Here is a 19,073-nt window from a genome sequence, read left to right as displayed (position 1 = left end):
ATTTTTTTGCACCAAAGTCATCATCAAAGCGCAGCTTCTTCTTATTCAAGGTCACTACGGATGGATGATATCAGAACTCAAAAGGATTTTTTTTTGGTCTTTTATTTTTTAGAGACAAAGAAACTGTCTTTTTTTGCATGATTAAGTGTCGTCTTTTTATTGGCTTGTGTGCCCGGTAAAAGCATGACCATTGTGTGAACTCTCACTTACCGGTGTGTTTGGAAAACGTTAAGGAAATTTCTCCATGAGATTTTTTACTTACCTCTTGACATGAACGTTCATTGACATTCATAATCAACTGTTTTACAATGTAGGGTCCGTAACTGTTTGAAGGCCGCCTCGCATGCAGAAATGCAACTTGCAAGTAACCCATCGAACTTCAAACCCAGTTACCACAACTGCATCTTTGTAAAACACCATGGATGTCAATGCCAGTTATCACCTAGCTAGCTAGACATTGCAGTCTTGTAAAATCGCTCTTTATTAAAGCGTTGCTATTTTCAATACGTGTGTTTGAATGCTCGCTCCTTTTTCATACTATGCCAGCAGCATCATGGGAGGTTGCGAATGAAAGTCAAAGTACTGTAATATGTGTTTGGTCTGGTCAACATTGTGTGGTGTTTTTAACGTGTTTGCCCAGTCTTGTCCTGTCTGTTGCCATCAACTGGACTTATTCTTTCCCAGTCATCCTCTTAAAGCACAGACTGGTTTCCTGAAACCAGGCTTGGATTCACCAGAAGCTTCAACTTATATTTTGAAACAATTTCAGCAAACCAGGCCCAGAAAGTGTGCAGACCTGGACATGGGTTTAGAGATCAGTGACCAAGTTTTCAACCCTCCTGTTTAAGTGCAGATGGGTAAAAATTTCAGACAAAATTCATCCGTCAGTCAGTCAAGTCTCTTTAAGCTTTATTTTTTATAACACAGTTATCTATCCTCAATTTCCCTCTCCCCTGCAAGGCAAACTAGAAGTTGTAGTATTCAGTCTCGGGTTGGATTTCCTAAAGATCCTCACCCAAGTTTCTCAGACTTAGAGAAAACCTGCCTCAACAGGTGAGTCTGTTAAAAAAAGTATTTTTCTCTCTTACATTCAGTTTGTCCTTCCTTTCCATACAAGTCTATTTAAAGACTAGAAAAGGAGTTTTCCATCCCAGTATTTACGTAAGTTGTCAGCACACACTTCTACCTGCACTCTAACTTTACAAAAAGGACAGGAGGTGAATCTCAGTGGGTTGTTTGTAGTATTTTCCACAATGCAAGACTCCCAAGACCATTATCTACTGACTTATGTGTCTGCAGATACTCGACAGGGATCCCTAAAAACTAGATCTTTGCAGTCATCACTGAAGCTACTTCACGGACTAATCTGGCTGCTGGAAACCAGACTTGCGCGTTATCAGAGCAGAAACTGCATTTCCATGGCGTTATGCCAGTGACAGGCTCATGATGTCTATGCAGTTTCACGCTCCATCCTTCGTCCATTTAGGTACATAGGCCTACTCACCATATTACCTCAGTATACCCTCAGTATTGTGTATACTGCTTTCACTACGCCCATTCAGTAGTCTAGTGTCCATCTGTAAACTGTTCATTGTTGTTGAGGGCATGAAACTCAGCAGTGTCCATGAAAACGTCTTCGTTAGCAGGGAGTGAGGTTCCATACCTTTGATTTCTTCTCATTTTCTTTTTTTGTAAATCAAAGTGAATTATCAACAGGTTTGGATTGTTGTCAAATTATTGTTTTTTGTTTTTTTTTTTGAGAAGCATAGGTTGATGTTTTTGGAAGAAAATGGAATAAAACGTCATCTGATGCTGAGCTCTTAAAGTTATTTGGTGACTCCTCCACAAACACTTTAAAAGTAGGAAATATATATTGATTAGCTGGTACCCACGCACGGATTGATGATCAATATTCACACAGAGAAGCAGCAGTTCAGTTCAAATTCATTTATTGATAATTAAACATTTCAAAGAACAGAGGACAAAATGTAATTTAAAACAAAATGATAATATTTGTGTTCATGGTCATTCATACAAGTTGAATGTGGCATCAAAAATCGTTTTAGGGGAGAAGGGGAGTCGAGCGTCGAACCAGCAACCGATCCTGAGCCAGGTTATTCAACGCTGAAATGAAGGGCCTACCGATGTGCTCTTACGCAAGGCACTTAACCCTGAAGTGGCCCCAGGGGTGCATTTACATAAACTAAAACAACTCATCCTACCTAAATGTCCCACGTCCAGCTCTGGCTGTGATTGCCTGGTACTCTTGAATGACAGGCTGTTAGATACGAGATGCACTAACACAACATGCCTGCTTCAGAAAGGGTTCAGATCTAGACTACGAGATGGTATACGTGTCCTCCAAATCTGCTGTGTGTGAGCGGTCAGTATGTTGGGAGCAGGAATGTATGAGCAGAGAATGCTTGAGGGAGAAATGTAGGGAGAATCAAAAGCAGGAAAAAGGGTCATCTCCCGTTAAAAAAGGACAGGAGATCCATTTCCAAAAATCTGAAATCCTGACAAATAAATCTCCCTGCAGACAGGTAAGGAGTAGGAAGTATGGATATGGCCGTATCTGTATGCGTGCATGAGGGTGTCTGTGAGTGTGTACGCGTGTTTTCGGGGAGGGGCAGGAGTGTGTGGTCTGAGTGTTTACCTTAGTGGGGGGAGACCCCATCGTCCACAGCAGTTTCAGGCCTAACGCTGCTGTTTTCCCCATCCCACGCTACAGCTGCGTGTGGCGTACGTCCAGGGCAAGGGCTCAGTTTGGCTCCCTCCCACTCTAGCTGCAATAATCAGCGAGAGGAAGAAGGTGGCTGGAGCAGCAGCAACAACAAGGCATGCAACTAACAGTTCACATGGAGAAGGTGGAATAATGTGGAAATTTAGAGAGGCAATGTGTCACTTAAACTCAACAAAGCACTACCAACTCAGGTGGCGAGTAAGAAATAAGATAAGTGTGTGGTACAATCACGAACGGAACAACTACTGTAAGTCATATAAAACACAGGTGGAGTCAGATGTGCATTAGTATCACTTGCACGTGTAGCCTGTTTTACATGAGTAAAATACAATGAACCCAGTTAAAATACATCTAGATACATAAGTGTGGGGTCGTCTAGGTGTGATATGAATGCAGAGAAAGCCAGTAATCCTAGTGTCAGAATGAGGTGTGTGATTTTGGTGAGATCAGAAGAGGGAGAAGGAAAGGTCATCAGCCCTTCTCACTGCTGCTCGGGAAAATCAGCGGCCTTTACTAAATCCAAACCAACCCTCGTGTTCACCTGCAGCACTGAGACTGTCACCTCATATCCACTCAGTCAATAACCCTATGCTATACACATCAGCAACACGCCACTGCACTGCATTTAGAAAAGAAAAAAAAAACCCACCTGTACCTGCTCTCAGCTCAAATGGTGAATCACTGCCATTTCTCCCATTTTTAGAATCTGCACTTCGAATTGTACGCACAGTCTGATCTTACAGCGCGTTTAGTGTTCACACTCACATGCCACAATGGTTCACCACTTATAACACTGTGCAAGCATGACTGTAACAGATTACCGTCATGCTTGAGGGCTGCCTCTTTTTATTTTAACAAACCGCAACAACATCTGTCCTACTTTACTATCTCCAACTGTTTAGGCAGAAATACAATCATTGCTTTTTAATATTAACAGTCAGTATTCTTACCCTTCAACCAAATGTTGGTGGGCATTACTTTTTCCATCTTAAAATAAGGTTTTATGTATTTACACAAGTACCAATTTGTACATTTCCTGGTATGAAAATTTGTTCAACTTTCTCTCTAAATCACCAAAGGTTTTCAATGTGAGCAGATGCACCACAGCAGCTGATGAGACTGGAACAAAACCTGATTAATACAAAATGTCAAAACCAATTTGATATTTCAGTGTAAATAACGCTCAGATTCTTTTAACGCAATGGGCCAAACAAAGCTTGCTGCCGTTCTTCCAGCTTTTATATATTCACATGTACAAAATCAACGACAAAAAACAAACACATCTCTGCTTCAGTCTGAAAACATATCAAAAACCTGGGTTCTACTGAGTATTACTTTAAATTAGAGAAAAATGTCTGTTCACACAGGATGCTCTGATCGCAGTTCAGCACAAAACTGAAATAGAAAGAAATGTGAATGACAACAAAGATTCTGTTCTAACGTTTTAGAGGCAAACACCGACATTTATCCAAAAACTCTTGACAGGATATACTTAACTCCTGAGTTTGAAACACACAGAGCCTGGGCTAAAAGCAAGAAAACACAAGAAAGGTAAATCATAGCAAACTGCTCCAAGAGAACATCCAAGTCACATACTTCAATGTAATCTCTGCAAACATTTCATCCGATTGTATTTGTATCCTTTCGTTAGCAAAGTCACGTTCACATTTGGCTATCCCTCATAACTATGAAACTTCAAGCACGCACAATCAGGCTGATAATATCCATCTTGAGTTAAGCAAACTCTCCTAACTGAAACAGAAGGCCTGCGTAGACTACAAATGAACTCTGTAGTAACTCTTCACACACTGACATCAACAGGTACCTCTAGAAAACTTTTAATGCTGGCAGGCAAAATGCAATCAAAAGATCACCCAGAGGTAATGGGTTGCAACAGAATCGAAGTGACCTTCTAACCTTCAATTTCAGCAACTTGATTTTTGATTTGTTTTTTTTTTTTTTTGCGTATCAAAGATTTCCATGACCCACAAATGTCATAACCCAAAGTGGGAATGAGAACTGAACTTGTCAGCTCAGTGAAACCGGCCTGAAATATAAGACAATTGGGTCAATTAAACATTCTCGACATCACTGATCCACGGATCTATTTCACTTTAATTCTGCTTTCTTGTCAACAAATTACCAATCACGCAGTTAAATGCCTTGACCGTCAGACTGCGTATTACAAAAGGGTCAATGCAGCTGAATTCAGAGGCCTGTTACGTACTCCACACAAGGTGTTTCTACGCCAACACAAGTGTGTGGGTTTGGATATTTATTTCTAAATTTATGGAAAAATACAGATCTCTGACAGACAAGTATTTAAAAGAAGGCTGCAAGTTAGATGCATCTTGTAAAGAGGCCACATAGCCAGATGGATAATATTCTCTTTTTGCCAGGGCGCTGGTTCATCTGTTTAAATGCAGTATAACTGTTATTTAATTATTTCTCAGTGATTTCCCTTTGCACCCTACTTGAAACGTGTGATGATGCATGAATTTTGGACTGCTTATTTCCTTTACAGTTTTTCCAGGAGCCACTTTTTGGTGCACATTTTATGCAGAGTATGTAAAAGACCTTGATTCAGAACGAACAAAAAGCCTCTCCTATGAGATTCTACCCCGGCCTCTGAGCCCAGCGTTTTCCAAAGAAACATTTATGCTTCTTTAACAACAAGGAACCAGCTGTGTGTCTATGACATCAAACAGAAACTGAACGCTTGACAGCATTTCAATATTAGCCGTCTCACCGAGCCACAATGCCATCGACTCCCAGGCAAGCTAGTAAGAGACTAGGTTACGATGGAGAAAATAGGAGATGCAGATTTGAATAACATTCGAATTACAACCTTTGCTCCCTCTCTGGTTTTCCTCTTTAAACTGTCCCTTATGTAAATACACATGCACACACACAAACACACGCGCACACACACACACATCTGCAGTGTGGAGGGAGTATGTGGGGGTAGGACTATCGATAAGGGGGTTCTGGCGTGTGGTAAGGGTAATCATGGCGCTGGGGCATGGGTTGCCCGTGTGCGGGTGTCTGCTCATACGGTGTGGATGTGGAGTAGCTTCCCGCTGCTGCATAAGCTCCTGATGAATCATATGCTCCTGGTGCCCCGTAGCCCGCAGATGCGTCATAGCTTCCTGACGAGGCATCGTAGTTCCCAGATGAAGCGTTGTAGCTCCCTGATGAGGCGTTGTAACTCCCCGAAGTGTCGTATGTTCCTGGCGGTGGGTAAGCTCCCGGTGCTGCGTACGTTGGGGGCGCTGTGTACGTCCCTGGGGGTGCAGTGGCTGTGGTGGAGGCCTGGGGCTGTGTACTGGCCGGTGGAGGTGGAGGAGGTGGCGGAGGAGGAGGGGGATTGGTGTAGGCATACTGGAGGTACTGGTACTGTTGCTGGTACTGTTGATACTGTTGGTATTGATGCATTTGCTGGTAGTACTCTGTGTAAGACCTGGAGTGCAGGTTACAATTCAAGAAGGAAGTGAAGCAGAAATGAAAAATTGTTAGTCAAAAAATCATATCTTACATGGAGAAATGGACACAAAGATGTTTATTTTTGTTTGTTTCTGTAGAGCACACTATGATAATGTAAATGTAATCGTGTATAGATCAGTGCTATGTAAATAAACTACGATCATAGGTGTAAGAAGAAGCAACATGCTTATTATTCTTCTGCTTCCACCATTTAACAAAATGTTGTGTGTACCTAGCTACGGGATCTGACCCTTCTGGAGTGGTGGTGGCAGCTGGGGGCTCTTCAGGTCCTCCAGGTGGTGTTGGCAGCAGGGCGCGGCGCTTGGGTCGTATCTGAGCAAAGGAACCCGGAACAGGGTCGGGTAGGAGGGGGGCTCGATTTCCTCGGATTGGGCTGCGGTCCCGCTCGTTGTCTGCAGCCGCTGCCTTCCTCCCTGCTTGCTGCTCTGCCAGAACCTTTCATTCAAAACACATCCGAAAATATAAATAAGAAAGGTACAACCAGGAAAAGGACATAATATGTTTATACTCAAATAAATATTCAAAGACCTTCTGTCCTTCTTGAAAGAACTTGGCTCTTGCTGCCTCAAAAAGTGTTGTTGGATCTGGTCCGCTTGGTGGCTCTACTTCTTCAGGGGCAACGGCAGCAGCAGAAGTGTGATTGGCCATATCTTGGTATACCTGGTCAGCAACGGATCCATAAACCTGGCTGGCAAGAGCTCCGTATATTACCCCATCTGCACCTTTAGCACTTGTAATGCCCTTCAAAGCAGCGTAGGTGGGGTCAAAGGATGTTGTGTTGTAGAATGAGTTATGAACGCTTTGTTGAACCTGCAAAGAAAGAGGAGATACCAGCATTAAAAATAGAGAATACAATATACTTAACAACAGAGCAATAGTAGTAAGAGAAATCTGAAGGACCAGATAGAGACTAGTAATACTTGTCACAGTTTATAAACTCATGAGCAGTTCTCCACAGCTGTCTCGGTTTTCAAAGGTCATAAATTAGAGGATTTCCATGATACTGGATACCATGCTAGAGAATTAACTTACTTGTATGGGTAGTCCAGCTGCAGCTGCTGCGGCCGCTGCTAACACAGCTGCTTGACTCTGATGATGCTCTAGTGATGGAGGAGGTCGCGGAAGAAGACCCTCCCTGCCACCTGCAAGGAGAAGGGAGCCAAAAACATGAGTTGTTTTTAGCATGTAATTAATTATATGCCAAATACTTCAATACAAATGGATCCTTCATCTTTACCTGCTGCTGCACCACCTGGGGAATTTCCAGCCCCTGCAATCTGGTTGATCAAAGGTTGAGCTTTGGACAGCTCTACGGCCAACTGACGGCCCTTGAACATGGTCCCGTTGAGTGCGTCAATAGCTACCAGGGCATCCTCCTTCCTCTCCATATGCACAAATGCATAGCCAACATTTGAGCATAATCTGGCTGTAGAGTATATGGGAGGCAGGGAGATCAGTGTTAGAATGAAACATTGATGAGAACTGAAAAGAAAATGCATCCATCCCAAATTTTCATTGTGACCTTTTTTAACTTCAAATATTTAACACTTCAATGTTGAAAACTCAACCATCTGGATGTAATTGTGCTGCACTAAAACTTCGGACTATTGCATTCTGACAAGAAAATCTTACACTGTGTTTATGCAAACCAGCTTATTTTAATTCAGATCAGAACTCCTACAAAATCTTTCCTCTGAATTTTAATGAAAACCCCTGCACATATTTGTGTTGTATTATCAGTATTAGTGACAGGCCTTCTAACTCACCCTTGACTTTATCACAGTCTAAAACTCTTCCAAAGGTTGAGAACAGCCCGTGCAGGTCATCTGCTGAACATGTTGCCGCAAGGTTCCCCACAAACACTTTGGTGGAGTTGGGTGGGCGTGCACGCGACTCCTCGACCACCAGGGGTCTGCCTCTGTACTCTTTGCCATCAAGATGCCGTATGGCCCTGTAGGAGTTACAACAGGAGTTACTTTTGCATCATCATCATCATCATCATCAGGTGTACATCAGATAAATCTAACGGTAATACTGCAGACATTTAAGTTGAGATTAAAAATAATTAAATTTAGAGAAGATAGCAACACCAGCCAAATGCAGCCAGTCTCTTTATTTTACAGGTGATTTTATATTTCATTGGAAATTTCATGCATCAAACAATAAATACACTTAAGAACCATTCCCCTCCCCGGAAGAAAATTTTGAACATTGTAAATTGAAATTGAAATGAATGTACAAAATGTACAGAAAGGTAAAATCATCAAGTTTTGAAAAAGTATTGCAATTTAATTTTGTCTTTAATGTTATTATCTTATATTATCTTTGTAATATGATTATCTTATATGATGCTATTACTATCCTAAAACATTCTCCAGGTCCTCTGAAACTCTGCAGGACTTATTTCCACCCTGCCCAGCAGCAGTACTGTGGCGAACGGTCCCTAACTGCGGGGAGAACGGAGCAGGCTTCCCCGGAGGTCCGCCACTTTTCCCGGTCCCTCTTCTCCACACTCTGGGCTCTAGTTTCGCAGACCGGGCGAGGCAGGGGCGCACCGGCGCTTTGCCAACTGGGTGTGGCCAGGCGGATTTTGCAAGTTTGGCACACCGTGCGTGCTGGCGCAGCTACTCATCTGTCCCATCTCCGTTCCTCCTACCTGCGCAAGTCGGAAAGAGGGAGGAGAGAAGGCATGGAGTGGGTTTTACACACACCACACCACTCAAATGAGCCCCTCTCCTCGCCCTTAAATGCGCCGCGCGAAGGCGTAATGAGAGTTTACTCAATTCGCCATCGCAGAAGAGAGCAGCAGCGTCAGACGGCCAAACTTCGGAACGGCCAAATACGGAACTGGACCAGCCAAACTTCGGCTTACACCGGCTGCGCTCCGCCTGCGCTGACAGTAGACCTGGTTTCAGATGGCGGGCTTTTATCGCACCTTTGGCGAAGCCTTTTGCCACGAAACTGTGACTGCGTCAAGCTGGATCTGTCAACAGTGGCTTGGAAAACCGCCCATAACCGTGTCACACGGGGAAGAGAGAAGAGGGAAGGTGGCTGGAGTTCCTCCAACATTTGCGGTTAGATTATCATATTTTTTTATTGACAAAAATATAGCCTGCTTCGGCTGATTTTTTTTTATGCGCACATGTGCCCCTAAATATTTTTTACAGTTCGCACACACGTATTTTTAGTCGAGTGAAATGCTCGCACTGTCGAGCGCTGGATCTGACAGCCTGAGCACATCGGCACAAAACGCTACGGAGTTTGAGATATTATTTATATCATGAGAAGTCAATACTTAGGCAGCCTAAATCTTTTATTTAGAAACTATGGCGGGTCAAATTAAACTATGGTGGGCCGCCATAGTTTCGTTAATTAATGGGAAACACTGGGTATCTCAAAGTTTTTAAGACACTGCAGCACTAATCCCTACAGGCCTATCAGTTATATTATGCAAACTCTAAACCTTTTTGAGCTTCTCTTGTTCTTTTGTTTGATCTCGTCTGTCAGACGTCTCTCCATCAGAATTGTATTTGCCTTTTGACAAAGCAAGAGAAAGTGCCAAAATCTAGGTTAAGGTTTTTTCACAACTCAGACATGGTGTGCTTTTTCCAGTTGCACACGGATAACTACAGAGTGGTTTTTTTTGGGGTTCTTATATTGAGCAAGAAGGGTTGCTTAGCCACATCTGACATTAAAATTTTACAATATTAGGACTTTGAATAGTGCTTCACGAACACTACATAAACTTGTAAGGTCAATTCCATATCTATATGCTTATGATGCATTTTTATGTGCCATTTCTTGATGACAGCAGTGTCACACTGTAGCATAGATGCAGCCCTCTGTAAAGTTTGTTCACAATAAGTTTGTCATATTATGACATACATGCATTTTTTTCACCGCTGATAATTTAACTGGTGCCCTACATTTTCTTTCGCCATTGTACCATCATTTGCACTTTACAGCTGCCTGTGTTTCAAATTATAAAATGTTTCTATATTTATTTCAATCCAAACTTTATATTTAACTCTGTATAGGTGTAAGTATTTTCAATTCAATTTTATTTCTAAAGCTCAAGATAAAACATCACAATTTGTCTCAGAGGGCTTTACAACATATGGCATCCCTCTGTACTTAGACCCTCACAGCATATTTGTACAAAACAGATCAACGTTATAAAATAACAGTAATCCATATGACAAAAACTATACATTTTGCAAGTGATAAAACTATTACTTTAACTGGCCATCACTGGTACAACATTTTTGTCAGGATGAATACATGTCTATTTTATGTTTAAAAACACACTGACATACAGGCAACAGTTGATTCTTGTTTAAGGTTTTCAAAACCAATTGAAGGGACTGGATAACTACATTTAGCCACCCTTTCAACTCATAATGGTACCTACTGAGCAAAATGACAAAAAACTATGTTGAAATAAGGGCATCAATAAATAGGTGTGTATAAACTTTAATATCCCTATCAAACTGTATCCCCAGGATATGCAAGAAAATTTCTTCAACAGTAATCTATTGATACTATATCTAATAATAACATTTGAGTACCTGTCTGCTGCCCCCTCTCCCTTCAGGGTAACGAAGGCATACTGTCTGAGCAGAGAGCAGGTGTTGATCTCTCCATACGGAGCAAAGAGCTTGTTCAGCTCGTCGTGAGTCGCATCTAAAGGAAGGTTCCCCACAAACAACTTCACGTTCTCACCACTCATCTCTGTATCAACCAGGCATCTGTAGGAGACAAAAACAGGACGCATTTAGTTAAGTTTGATCCTTTGGATAACAGTGATTGATTATTTATTAAATCTCATCTTACAAATCGCGCTTTCCCGAGTGCCTGAACACAGTCGATTTTATTCAGCATAAGTGATACTGCCAGATGGTGGTATGTAGAATAAAAAGCTTTACATCTACAATCTGTTAAGAAGCGTTTGGGTGTAAAGTAGTCGGATAATATTAACTAAGCTAATAAAGCCGCTAACTTTCGCGGCCAAAACGGATCCAATTAAGTTGGAGGCTGCCTATGTAGCTGCTAAGTTAGCTAAGCTAGCTAATGCCGGTTTAAAGACCTACAATCGGCAACATTGACACACAGTTGGTTTAATGATAAAGTGTAAAATCAGTTACACGACCAACAGTTAGCTAAAACCTACGGACACTACTGGCCATTTTGTTGAGCGCAAACATTAACGATGTAGCTAACGTTAGCTAAGCTAGCTAGCTAAGCTAGCGCTAACGTGGTGTTTTAACCGTAGTGGCTGAAAGCCTTTGTTTGAGCTCGAGCTCTATCACTGCTCTGTGCTCTCATAAAGTATATTAACTATCGGTAATCTTACTGTGTTTACAAAATAGTACGAAAAGGGAGTAAAAGCATTATATTCATGCTAACACGGTAACGCTACTCTGACTTCTTACCCAACGCGGTCCTGGAGCTGCTGTATTTTAAACCTCACATCCGGCTCCGGTTTCTTGAGCGGCGGTGGCAGCCATGGGGGCGCAGTTTCATCACGTTTGCACCGTCATCGCTTTGCATAAGATGGACCCGTCCAGGGATCGTCTCGTATTGCAAAATGTACAACATATACATGCAAAGTAACTAGTGGCTGCCAGAATATTTCCCTCTGAATTGTAGCAGAGGTGGAAGAAGTGTTCAGATCCTTTACTTAAGCAACAGTTGGAATAAATGACTTGAATGTCTGCACTGTAGTGTTGTTACCTTTAGTTCTTAAGGGACTGTTCATTACTTATGAGGGGTGGTGCAAAAAGAGGGAGCCATGTCAAATAATTTTTTGAAGCCTGGAGAACGACTTTAGCTCACGACAGGGTTATACAAATTTAAACGGTTATATTTTAAATATATTTTACTGCTGTTTTATAAAGAAAACATGCCCTCCAAGTCCCTGGTCACACAGAAAGCATTTTAGCTGTTCAAGGCACCTTTCTGTAATTGGTTTTAATGAGAATGAAGCTTTTTGCTTGCAGATTTTGCGCTGCAACCAGCCTCATATTTCTGCGCTTCAGGTGCCTGCCATTTTTGCCAGAGTGCTCTAAACTCGTTGAGTTGAAAAAACTTTAACTCAAAAGGACATCTCTTTTTTCACTGGTTTTTTTTTTTTCAATTGTCCAGGCGGGCCTTCTGTGGTGGTCAGGACAACACATTTACAATTAGTAAACAATGGAGGAGAAACTAGTAGCGGTTGCTGGATACCCAGAGCTATGCAGTCCGTGATAGACAGCAGGTTGTCAAACTGCTGAGTCATCCTAAAATATGCCTAGAAACGGCCATAACTGAGGCGAAGCTCCTGGACCAACTGGTGGTACTCCCCATGATCCACCCTCTTTGTTAGGGTCTCAAGTACTACCCAATCAGATCTCTGTTTCCATGTGCCCAACAAAATATTTACTGACAGCCTCTCACCCTCAACCAGAGCTACAGCAAGTACCCTCTGCCTATCCATTCAGGGCCTACACCGGCAGGTTTTCTTTTAAAATTGCCAAAATTACACCATTTACCGCAGCCAGAAACTGTTAAAACAGAAATTATCATTGGATTTTTCACATTTCCGACAGTCCTTGTACACATCATATGCAAGAAAGCTTCTGTCAGAAAAACCCCCAGAAACAAATCTGAGCTTAAAATAGTAACATTTGAACAAAATCACTTAATCAAATGTCTCATTTACCATTTGGCAGAGAACTAACCATTTGCAATTAACCAGCATGCACGACTAGAATGAAAAACGGAGACTTTTTTCAACTCCAGGATTTTGTCTTCAAGTCATCGGGGTAGCCTAAGTTATAAAAATGTAATAACTAATTTATGGTGGAGGGAAGGTCATGCATTTTCCACCAGTCACTCAGGGGAGGCCCGAGAAAAAATATTTGTGGCTTCAGACAGGGTAAAAATTCCAATTACTAGTACATTCCTCCTCAGTTTGTGCTAGACATGGACTAGACCTGTGGATCCTGATCCACTGACGGCACTCTTTGGTTCTCTCTTGTGATAACCAGCTCCCAACATAATATGATGTTATTTATTTATTTGTAACCCTACTAGCATGTAGATTGATATTTTTAAACTGGAAGCAAACACGGGCTCCTGCCCATTCTGCCCTTGTGAAGGATGTGATGCACCACCTGCATTTGGAAAAGATTAAATTCTCCTTAAGAGGGTGTGAAAACGAATTCTACCAGATCTGGCATCCCTTTATAGACAATGACACAAAACATGGTCAATCTGACATCCTTCTTTTCTTCTTCTTTTTTTTTTTTATAGAACTATTCATCTATTTATTTTCTTTTTCTATTGCTGTGGCTAGAATGATAGAGTGATACAATAATATATTTTAAATATTTTTATTTTTTATTTTAAATAACCACCTCTTTTTATTTTTCATTTGCTGAGTATTTGTTATATTTTTGTACTAAAAATTTTATTTCCAATTTTATACTACTGCCACAGGTTGTTTAACTTTGAAAACCCCAATAAAAAGAGTTGGAAAAAAGAAAGGGCAAAAAAAAAACAACCAACTCTTCCTCACTCTTCTGACAGGTAAAGAACAGTACCTTAGTGAAATATCTGTATATGTCCTCCAGGATTATTATGGCCATAGTTAGGTATAACTACAATAGGTTACTTATAGTTCCGTTTCAGACACGTGACTGTAGTAGCGGCCCGTGCGGCCCGTGCGGCTTGTGGCATTCAGATCACATGTTTGCTCCCAGGTGAGATCAGGTGGGAGGGGAGGAGGAGCCAAAGACCAGAGATATCTCGGGATCTAGGAACACACGTCATGACAGGCCGAAGTGGAAGGGAAGTGGAGTTTTCATCGCTGTGAAGTAGATGGAAGAACAGGGAGCATGCCAACATAAAGTGGAGCCGGAGGGGACAAATAAAGAAGGATCGGGGCAAAGAGGTAAACAACCAGCCTGGTGATGTTATAGTTAGCATGGCGCAGTAATCACAAGTTGTGTAATTGTACATGAGGAAGACTGGGTGTGCATCATCATTTGAGGAGGAAATGTGCAAGTTTCACAGGAATGCGCGCTGCAGATCCAGACAGATGTTGACATGTAGGCTGCGGTGAGATTGACAGACCTGTTGGATATGTTCAAAAATAATAACCTCAAACTAAGAATATCACTGAGTGCTTATTTTTGATATTGAATGTTACCTCACCATCTGTGGCGTGTGTGTGTGTGTGTGTGTGTGTGTGTGTGTGTGTGTGTGTGTGTGTGTCAACATTTTAAACGTGTGTTTCCAGTAGCTTCCTACTTATTTAAGCTCTATTTGAGCTGCTGCAATTTACCAAGTCTGGACTTGCTGTCCCAATCCAGGCAGATTTATTAGGCAGGTGTGTGTGTGTGTGTGTGTGTGTGTGTGTGAGTGAGTGAGAAGGCATCCCAACCATCTTCCTGTTGTGAAGGAGCGCCGCACAGGGAGATAATAACCACTTGCAGTATGCATACACCATGGGAAGATAAATGGCAGGACACTTACCATGGGTGTACTTTTTTCTGTGTGTTTGTGTGTGTAGATGGCACAAGAAGAGCCGCTGTATGATTTCCCAGAGCCCACCCAGCCGTCAGAGCGCAAGTTCGCAGGGCATCAAAGAGGACAGGGCTCTCTGAAAAACATCAGCATACTGGACCGTCTGCTGCTCACAGTCCCCGTGTGGCTTCAGCTGTCCATCAATGCTGCCACCGCACTGCACATACTGCAGAGGGAGCCTCCTGGGGTCAGAGCCACACACACACTTAGTGTCACCACAGTACATCTCGTGTCTCCTCTTTCCATGTCCTACACACTCACACGTGCACTCAGTAATCAGTTGCTGTTGTCCTGCAGAGCTTCCTGGTGCGCAAGTCTCGCACGTCCCAGAGAAACGTGCTGTGTGTCCGCTTGGCAGATGACAGCGTGCCGTCCTTCGTTCAGCAGTTTGGCATCAGGGAGGAACACTCAAGCAAGAGTATGACATGAGTTTTTAAATGTTATTTCTCTGTCTGACCCCAAACACTTAGCCAGCAAGACTAAATCTGCCATGTACAGTCATACTTGTGTGCTCACAAATCAAGATCCTGTCTGATTGAGCAGCTAGTTGTCGAATACTTATTTAAAATAGTATACGACAATTAGATTTCCAAAGAGACAAAGCTGGAAACAGAGCATTTAAATTCATTATTGTGCTTATTTCAGTCCATTGACAACTCCTCATGTATGCTCTAAGGTATTACCATGTCATAAAGTAAGTGTAACTGTTCCTGGTTTCCCTGCAAGTCTCTGGAGTGCAGGAAATCAATTCAAAAACCATGTGTAGGCTTTACAAAATGACAGAACTACTGGTATGGTCCTTAACCACAGTTATGTTCCAGTGTTACACATTATTTACACAAGATTACTTCTAACCACTGTTCTCCTCCTCCAAAAATCCCTGCACCTTTGAATTTTCCTCCCCCCCAGCTCTGTCTCTGGAGACTTCAGCCATCAGCTTTCCAGATCTCCCAAGACTCATTTCCTTCTACTGTGTCAGCAGGTAAAACCCTTTCCTCCTGGCTCTCATTTCCTTCGGCTGTTTGCCATTTGTTTCTTTTCCTCACCTTCACGCCTTCTACAATATGCCATCATCAGTTTTTCCTATTTTTCTACATTGATCACTGTCAATATTTATTGATCTGCAAGAACTCATTAATGTTACATATTCTCTGTGTGTCAGAGATGTATTATGCTTCCCTCTGGAGCTCCCTGAAGCTATTGCAAGGGCAACATCACACAAAGAGCTGGAGTCCATCTCACATATGGGAATAGGTAGGTGAACACAAGTCTATTTTGTAACCTCAACCTCAGATATATGGGCCTTGGAGGATTTATTGCACACATACTATACACACAGTAATTGCCTCCAAAGCTGCAGGGTAGCAAACATAAACACTGGAAACATTAATGTGCAGGTTATTTTTCCCTCTGACCACCGAAGGATAAATGAATAGACACAGACTGATGGTTTCTAGTAAAATCAACAATGTATATAAAATACTCTTTAAAAATTATTTTTTCATATGAAATATTAAACAGAAAGAAAGAACAAAAAACAATCAGGCTAGAGTCTAGACGCACTGTACCGTGTAAAATGTACATACAGTGTATGAAATTGTCAAGATTACAAAGGCAGAGCAGGAACTGACCAGCAGGTTTGACTATAATGAAAAAGCGTTGTGTTTTATAGAGTTCTGGAGTTCCCACCTAAACGTCCGTGGGCCACGGGAGGCACCCAAGCCTCAGACGGACAAGGAGAAGAAGCCAGATGCTATACCCTCAGCCCCGGCCACTGCTGCCTCACAGACAAGCTCCGCAGCTCAGCCTGATTCAACTCCCCAATCCAACTCAGACAACCAGCTCAAGACAGCTGCTGAATCAGACACCGCTGGTTCCAGTCCCACCCTGTTCCATGAGTTTTGTCCAATCACGACACGCAGCCCAAGAGAGCTGGACTGTGGCTCCGGCCAGGGCGCCCTCTGTTTCATCAACCCCCTTTTCCTGCAGTTCCAGGCCCCTTTGTCCAGACAGCGCATGTTCAAACGCAGCCTCAAGGTTCGGGTTTCCACCGAGTCGTCGACCCTGCTGGCGCCCCCGCTCGCTCCTCCTCCTCCACCGCCTCTAATGCCAAAAACCAGAAGAAAAAAATGTAAAGCCCAGAAACAGGGACAAGGAACCGCTGATCCCAGTAAAGGTCATTTACAAGGTGAGAACCCAAGTCAGGTCACCCCCATTGAGGCCCAAGTTCAGCCTCTGTCAGCAGCTGCTGACTTCCAGCTGCAGGAGGAGTGCCAAATACCGATGGAGGCTGGAGTCAGGGAAGAGGAGGCTACAGAGCAACTACTGGCAGAAATGGAGGATCTCCCAGACGACTCAGACTACATGCAGCCTTCTGCAATGGTCAATTCCTCCCTTTGTCCCTCACTCTCGCCATACCTCTCCCCATCTGTTTCTCCCACGGCTCCTCCCCTTTTCCCCAAAGTATCTCCGTTCCTCTCCCCTGATGACTCTCCTGGTCCTTCTCCCTCTCTCTCGCCTTATCAGTCCCCATGTGCTTCTCCCAGAGCTCCCCTTTCTCTGTCTCCGTATGACTCACCCAGCGCTTCACCCTCTCTTTCACCTTACCAGTCCCCGTCTCCCTCCCCTAAGATCCCATTCTCGCTCTCTCCCTTCACCTCTCCAGCCTTCCCTCAGCTGGCAGAGCAGGCCTATCAGATACCTGTTCCTTTTTCAAGACCAGATCAGCCAAGATCAGAGAGGGAGGATGAAGAGGAGGAGGAGGATGAAGAGGAGGAGGGATCAGGTACAGAGAAAGATGAAGATGACACAAATAAGGAACTGCGCAAAGAGACAGAAGAGCAGGAAATGGGTCTGGTTTTAGAAATGAACGCTGCTTCTCTAAATGGCACGGACAGCTGCAGTTCCTTCAGCAGCCTTGAGGGGTCAGCAGAGACTCCACCTCCTTTACCACAAAAACAGCACATCGGTACGAGCCTCTAACGAACAAACACCATCAAATATAACTGGATAACATCATGTTCCACTGTTACGAAGCACTGTGTAGAATTACTAAATGTAGATATGGTGACAGCATCCCAGGGTCTCACCCTGAAATGATTTATAGAATAAGGCAAAACTTAAATAAGTTTTACAAAACCAAAGATTTTAATGGCAATACTGGTAGTTTTGCACGTTTTATCTGCAAGTTGTGTTCACCTTTTATCATGCTCTATTGCCATCCATTTTGTAAAGCATACCTCTATTTCTTCTCACTGATTTCCTACCTGACATGGAGCCATTTGTTTCCTTTTGGTATTTTCTGAATATTAAACTCTTGAAACTTTCTTGAGTTAAGTTGTCCATCACAGTTAACCTTTAGTTGCCCTTTTCTGCATTGAAGGTACAAATAAAATGACCTTATTACAGTTGTAAGGCAGTGATAAACAGGAACTGCTGTTAAGCTGGCTTCCACTAGGCATTGCAATCTACATTTTCATCAACGCTGTAGGAGTAAATCAACTGTAGAACAAATAAACATAAAATAGGGTGATGTTAACACTTAAAAATCACCTGAAAAGCCCCCAGTATTTAAGGGTTCTTGTGGTGACATTATTCTGGTTCTTTGTGGATGAAATGAAGCCACTTTGATACTCTAGTCTGACATCAAACATCTGGTCTGTTTCTAATGTTATTTAAATACACTCACCGGCCACTTTATTAGGTACACCTGTTCAACTGCGTGTCAGTGCAAGTATCTTATCAGTTAATCACGTGGCAGCAACTCAAGGCGACCTGCTGAAGTTCAGACCGAGCATCAGAGTGGGGAAGAAAGGTGATTTAAGTGACTTTGAACATGGCATGGTTGTTAGAATTTCAGAAACTGCTAAACTACTAGGATTTTCATGCACAGCCATCACTAGGGTTTATAGAAAAGGAGAAAATATCCAGTGAGCGGTTGTTAAAAATGCCTTGTTGATGCCAGAGGTCAGAGGAGAATGGCCAGACTGGTTCAAGATGATAGAAAGGCAACAGTAACTCAAATAACCAACTGGTTACAACTGAGGTCTGCAGAAGACCATCTCTGAATGAATAAAATGTCCAACCTTGAAGCAGATGGGCTACAGCAGCAGAAGACCACACCAGATGCCACTCCTGTCAGCTAACAACAGGAAACTGAGGCTACAATTCGCATGGGCTCACCAAAACTGGACAATAGAAGATTGGAAAAATGTTGCCTGGTCTGATGAGTCTGGATTTCTGCTGCGACATTCAGATG

At 42.7% G+C, this 19,073-nt stretch overlaps 2 protein-coding genes across 3 annotated transcripts; one reads left to right on the top strand and one right to left on the bottom strand.

Annotated features, from left to right (window-relative positions):
* Positions 1–1,932: 1,932 nt before the first annotated feature.
* On the bottom strand, positions 1,933–11,832 carry rbm14a (RNA binding motif protein 14a). Of its 2 annotated transcripts, none has more exons than XM_049592519.1 (8): positions 11,680–11,832; positions 10,816–10,995; positions 8,014–8,198; positions 7,485–7,673; positions 7,280–7,389; positions 6,776–7,057; positions 6,459–6,682; positions 1,933–6,203 (listed from the first exon to the last, which is right to left on the bottom strand). In XM_049592519.1, the coding sequence occupies exons 2-8, from the start codon at positions 10,974–10,976 to the stop codon at positions 5,714–5,716; spliced, it is 1,641 nt and encodes a 546-aa protein (XP_049448476.1). In that variant the 5' UTR covers positions 10,977–10,995; positions 11,680–11,832; the 3' UTR covers positions 1,933–5,713. The 2 variants fall into 2 exon arrangements, with proteins under 2 accessions (XP_049448476.1, XP_049448477.1); XM_049592520.1 differs by having other exon boundaries at positions 6,477–6,682.
* A 2,211-nt stretch (positions 11,833–14,043) lies between these two features.
* LOC125898894 (ras and Rab interactor 3-like) lies at positions 14,044–18,141 on the top strand. The gene is made up of 6 exons (XM_049592923.1): positions 14,044–14,180; positions 14,802–15,002; positions 15,113–15,233; positions 15,725–15,797; positions 15,978–16,069; positions 16,488–18,141. The coding sequence occupies exons 2-6, from the start codon at positions 14,802–14,804 to the stop codon at positions 17,795–17,797; spliced, it is 1,797 nt and encodes a 598-aa protein (XP_049448880.1). The 5' UTR covers positions 14,044–14,180; the 3' UTR covers positions 17,798–18,141.
* The last annotated feature ends 932 nt before the right edge of the window (positions 18,142–19,073 follow it).

This window comes from Epinephelus fuscoguttatus, linkage group LG12 (genome assembly GCF_011397635.1).
Source record: "Epinephelus fuscoguttatus linkage group LG12, E.fuscoguttatus.final_Chr_v1".
Lineage (NCBI taxonomy): Eukaryota > Metazoa > Chordata > Actinopteri > Perciformes > Serranidae > Epinephelus > Epinephelus fuscoguttatus.
This window is presented reverse-complemented; position numbering and strand designations above follow the sequence as displayed.

Excerpts from the sequence above, each read along its gene's own strand:
- LOC125898894 (XM_049592923.1), top strand. The coding sequence starts at position 14,802 with ATGGCACAAGAAGAGCCGCTGTATGATTTCCCAGAGCCCACCCAGCCG. Across the intron at positions 15,234-15,724 it reads GGAGGAACACTCAAGCAAGA|CTCTGTCTCTGGAGACTTCA; the intron begins GTATGACATGAG and ends CCTCCCCCCCAG. Across the intron at positions 15,798-15,977 it reads TCCTTCTACTGTGTCAGCAG|AGATGTATTATGCTTCCCTC; the intron begins GTAAAACCCTTT and ends TCTGTGTGTCAG.
- rbm14a (XM_049592519.1), bottom strand. The coding sequence starts at position 10,976 with ATGAGTGGTGAGAACGTGAAGTTGTTTGTGGGGAACCTTCCTTTAGAT. Across the intron at positions 7,058-7,279 it reads CAGCTGGACTACCCATACAA|GTTCAACAAAGCGTTCATAA; the intron begins GTAAGTTAATTC and ends CTTTCTTTGCAG. Across the intron at positions 6,683-6,775 it reads TCTTTCAAGAAGGACAGAAG|GTTCTGGCAGAGCAGCAAGC; the intron begins GTCTTTGAATAT and ends TTTGAATGAAAG.